This window comes from Lotus japonicus, chromosome 6, assembly GCF_012489685.1.
Source record: "Lotus japonicus ecotype B-129 chromosome 6, LjGifu_v1.2".
NCBI lineage: Eukaryota > Viridiplantae > Streptophyta > Magnoliopsida > Fabales > Fabaceae > Lotus > Lotus japonicus.
This window is the reverse complement of record NC_080046.1, coordinates 43,476,982-43,481,818: the sequence shown is the minus strand read 5'-3', so window position 1 is coordinate 43,481,818 and position 4,837 is coordinate 43,476,982. Positions and strand designations below refer to the sequence as shown.

The window sequence follows — 4,837 nt, the reverse complement described above, 5'->3', positions numbered from 1 at the left end:
CATATTATAGTGGACTAATTCTATGTGTGTCACTCTATAAGTAGGGAGCATGTCAAGTGAGAGCAATGTTTATTGTGAGAGATGAGAGCATTAAATCATGAGTGGTTAAGATTAAATGCAAATAAATGATCATGTGACTTTTTGAAAAAGCCATGTGACTTTATGTTTTAATCTTGACCACTGATGTAAAATCATTCTGTCACGATTTAATGCTAAACATTGTTCTCACTTGATACGATTCCCTATAAGTATCTCTTACATATCTATACTGTAATATTTAAATATTAAATATTAAAGTACTAGTGCATAGACCAGCACTTCCACCATCGCCATTGCCACTACAGTCACTCTACCGCCACCAACCACTGCTACTTCCGCCACTACTACCGCTACCACTGCCACCTTTGTTACGTGCCATCACCACCCTACAATACTGTCATTGCCACCACTACTGCCACAACTAACTCCATCACTCCTCACAATCTCCTCAACCACTCTACTATCACCATTGCCATTGCCACTGCCACTATTACCACCACCACAACTACCACCTTCCACCGCTACCGCCACCACGTCCACCTCTACCAACACTATCACTACTATCCACCAAATATAAATTTTTATCGATTTAAATGATCTAATAAGTTAGATCGTATATCACCAAACACAGTATAGTATATATTAAATTTTTATCAAACCTTATCTTATCTCACCTTATACAATCAAATCTAATATGAAGCAACCCTTTGTGCCAACAACATTCACATCAAGAAACCTTATATTTAGAGGAATTATCATGTAAAAACAACCGCCCATTAATCTTGTGTGTTCATTTGTGTGCAACTGATTATAATTTAGACTTCTTTCTCTTTCTATCTCTAAGCTACAATATAATAGCTCTTAACTGAAAACCTTTTGCTTATAAAAAAACATTAGTTCTTAATTAATTACTGTATGGACTGTGTCAAATTGACACCTGCCCTTCTAACTCGTGATTCTCTCTTTGCAGCCCTATGGAAAACTGCCACATAGCCACTATTACGCACCATCTTACCTCAGCTATGAAATCCTTATGTAATTTAATATTCAACTTCCTTCTTCTGATCACACATAATATTTGGTCTTAGTCCAAACCATTTTTGTTGCCGCGTCTATTGCATCTCTCTATCCTCTGACTTCAACCTAGACAGAATCCACACCCTCTCTCTTTCTCTCTCTAAGAAATTTGTGGGCATGAACTAGATCATGACTCTTCTTTGATACTTATCCAACCACTTTCTATGTCCCCATTAAACCAAGTTTCTTCTTATTCCATAGCCAAACCCCACACCCATACATAGAAGACTCACTTCTTCTAAAGAGTACAAAGAAAAGCTCGAAGTTATTATTATATAACTAATAATGGATCAAGTCACCTCCAATGTTGATGATGCAGTTGCACATTCTTCTCAAGTCATGTCGTTTAATGGTAAACGACTAATCATGGATGAGATGGATTTCTTTGCAGAAAAGAAGTCAAGTCCAGTTATTAGTGATCAAATGGTGCACCAAATGGAGCTTCATGTTGATGTAGGCAAAGCAAACTCTAAGACTTATAATCTTTATTTTGTAATTTATCTTCAGACATAAATCTTATTTTTTTTCTTCTCTGTGTTGTAATTTGTAGACTAGTTTAGATCTCCTCACAAAGATTTCCCCAAGCAACAGACTAACTGTGGAAGATGAGGCATTGGAGGCCAAGGATGATAAGAGAAATGAGGTATACTTAATTATCTTGATATATGTTCTTGTATACTTTTAATTGAGCAATCTTATAATCAGTGCGACACCAAGCAGACACCCAATGCAAAGAAATACATTTATGAGCTTATTTACCAAATTTAATTTAAAACATATATTTCAAAAATTAATTAGTACCTCTCAAATATAATTTTTTTAGGTGTTTGCTGTGTGTCACATTGTATGAGTATCGGCAAATCATTATTGTCTTGATACATATTTGTATGAGAACATGTTTTTCCTTGTTTTGGGTATAGTATGAAGCATTGCTAGCTGAATTGCACCACTTGAATGCTGAAAATCAACGCTTGAGAGAGCTGGTTGATCAGGTCAACAATGACTACAGTGCCCTATACAAGCATATTATGAAGCTGATGCAGAAACAGCAGACAAATGATGAGGTAATAGTTTTGATGAAAAATTTTTATGGAAAATCAAAGAAATAATCCCATATGATCTATATAGATTCTAATTAATTTTAGAGTTTCTCATGGTTTTATATAGTTATATAAGCTGAAAAATAATTTGGTTTTGTGTAGAAGGGTAAGAGAGATGGTGTGATTCCAAGGCCATTTTTGGACATTGTTGGTTTTGCTGAAAAGGAACATGAGCCTTCTCAGAAGATTGCTGGCACAAGTGGAGATATTGTTCAGTTGGACACAAATGAAATCAAGAAATTGAGTTCTGCAAGGGATGTTGATCAAACATCCGAAACCGTGTCAATGATCAAGAAAGCTCGCGTATCTGTTCGAGCAAGATCAGAATCATCAATGGTTAGTGTAAAATGAACTACAAGTTTAATTTGCAATTAAGTAAATAAAATTCTGCATGATATTTGCATATATAACAAACTTTGTATGACAGATTCCAGATGGATGTCAATGGAGAAAGTATGGGCAGAAGATGGCAAAAGGGAATCCTTGTCCTCGAGCTTATTATCGTTGCACAATGGGGACTGCTTGTCCAGTTCGTAAACAAGTATACTTTCTACACCTTTTATGAAAAATTGCTTTCTTGGATAATGGATAGTGATTAATCAGGTGAGAATAATTAATAGCTTGTCTAAAGCAATATATAGATTGCATATTACTTTTTAACTTTTAGGTGCATGTAGTTAATTATCAACCATTAATTATCTCAAAAGTTTAAGTTGTTAGGTAAATTATCATATGTCTAATAGTAGGAAGGAAGTTCTTCTTGTAACTTCTAAACAAGAGAATTGATTTTGAGTGACTAACTAATTAACAACTTATCCAAACATGTACTTAATAATTTTAGGAAGGAAGAGGAGTGCTGACAACACTATTTTTTCAACAATATTCTCTCATTGATCTTTGAAATTTATGTGAATTCTAAATTGAAAGTGAGACTCGCTTTTTTAGTGGATCCCACATGTATTTCAACATACAATGAAAGAGAGTTAGAAATGACGTGTTAAAGTAAGTGTTGCTAACATTTATAGGAGAAAATGTTATCGATACATACCCATAATAGGATAAAGTTTGGAGACTTTCATCCCGTTTGAATGTGGACCAAAGAACATTTATTCATACTGCAAATGTTATTCTCAAATGACATAATGAATTAAAATATGGAAGTTCTTTCCACGAAGGTGACATTTCGATCTAAATCAGAATTAAGGAGTTGCTTTCGTCCGAACCCAATTAATCATGAATAATGCTAATTTTTAATCATAAGACCATGTGTTTACAACTAACGTTCAGTACATATTATTTATGATATGCTTCTTTATGTACTAAACCTAATTTGCAAAAAAAGTTCTTTTAAGTATGAGTTGTCCCCGTTGGTTTTGAAGAGGAAGCGATCCAGAGCTTAACTGACCATCTCGTTGCTAATCATTCAAGACTTTATGGAGATCCTTAGCGGAGCTTTCGGGTGTTGGTCTTTTTGGTTCTTTAGTGGTCTTTTCTAGGTTTATTTTGGTTGTTCTGAGCTACTTTTCAGGGACTCTTTTGGTTGTTCTGAGGGGTTTTGTGTTGGTGTTTTTCTGTTTCTCTGGATAGTCCTTTTTAAGCTTTGAGGTTGTTTATTCTCTGATTAGACCAATTTCTTGATCCCTTTAAGGAGGGTTGTGTATCCTGCATATTTCATCATCTTATATTAAATATATTTCTTCTTTCTAAAATAAAAACTTGTAAATTAACCATATTTTTCTTAGTCTGTGGTAGATAAAGCCACAGAGATATACATTATTCATATAGTTCTTAGAAAAGAATTTTTTTGCCACTTGACTCTAAGGTCAATGACAAATTAAGAATGAGTTTCATCCCTAACATGAAGTTGCACTAACTTCTTGACTTCATTCATGTTTCTTTATAGGTACAAAGGTGTGCTGAAGATCGAAGTGTGTTAGTCACAACATATGAAGGGCAACATAACCATCAACTCCCTCCCACTGCCAAGGCAATGGCATCAACCACATCTGCAGCTGCATCAATGCTTCTTTCAGGAGCAATGCCAAGTGCAGATGGCATAATAAACCCAACCATACTAGAAAGTGCATCACTTTCTTGCTCACAAAACGTGGCAACCCTCTCTGCTTCAGCTCCATTTCCTACTATCACATTGGATCTCACTCAAAGTTCTACCAGCTCCTCACAGCTACAAGGGTCACTACAGAGCCAACTCAATCTCCTTCCCCCACTTTTGGCTCAGAAGTTTATGTCAGCTCCAAACACTTTTGGACATAAACTTCATCATTTGCAGGGAATAGAGACATCTTCATCATTGGCAGACACGGTTAATGCAGCTGCTGTTGCTATCACTGCAGACCCAAAATTCACAGCAACTCTTGTGGCTGCCATAACATCCATCATTGGCAATTCGCATTCAAATAATTGTGGTACAAGTAGGGATCCAGCCGTGCAATAATACATAAGACTAATTTTAATTATTAGTGTCACTTGCATTGGAATGAGTAAATGATCATTTTCCTAGGGTAGTTATTGAAAATTTCCAACATTGCTATGCATTAGATGGATCATATATTGATCCATTTTATTATTTGAACTATGAATAAACATCTGCAATTTAGAAA

At 35.2% G+C, this 4,837-nt stretch overlaps 1 protein-coding gene across 2 annotated transcripts; it reads left to right on the top strand.

Moving 5' to 3' along the window:
* Positions 1–1,150: 1,150 nt before the first annotated feature.
* Positions 1,151–4,837, top strand: LOC130721836 (WRKY transcription factor 6-like). Of its 2 annotated transcripts, none has more exons than XM_057572415.1 (6): positions 1,151–1,569; positions 1,667–1,759; positions 2,037–2,180; positions 2,322–2,552; positions 2,644–2,757; positions 4,120–4,837. In XM_057572415.1, exons 1-6 carry the CDS (start codon positions 1,402–1,404, stop codon positions 4,669–4,671), a joined length of 1,302 nt encoding a protein of 433 aa, XP_057428398.1. In that variant the 5' UTR covers positions 1,151–1,401; the 3' UTR covers positions 4,672–4,837. The 2 variants fall into 2 exon arrangements, with proteins under 2 accessions (XP_057428398.1, XP_057428397.1); XM_057572414.1 differs by having other exon boundaries at positions 2,319–2,552.

Coding starts and splice junctions, on each gene's coding strand:
- LOC130721836 (XM_057572414.1), top strand. CDS start 1,402: ATGGATCAAGTCACCTCCAATGTTGATGATGCAGTTGCACATTCTTCT. Junction 1,570..1,666: donor AAATGGAGCTTCATGTTGAT/GTAGGCAAAGCA, acceptor TGTAATTTGTAG/ACTAGTTTAGATCTCCTCAC. Junction 2,181..2,318: donor AACAGCAGACAAATGATGAG/GTAATAGTTTTG, acceptor GGTTTTGTGTAG/AAGGGTAAGAGAGATGGTGT.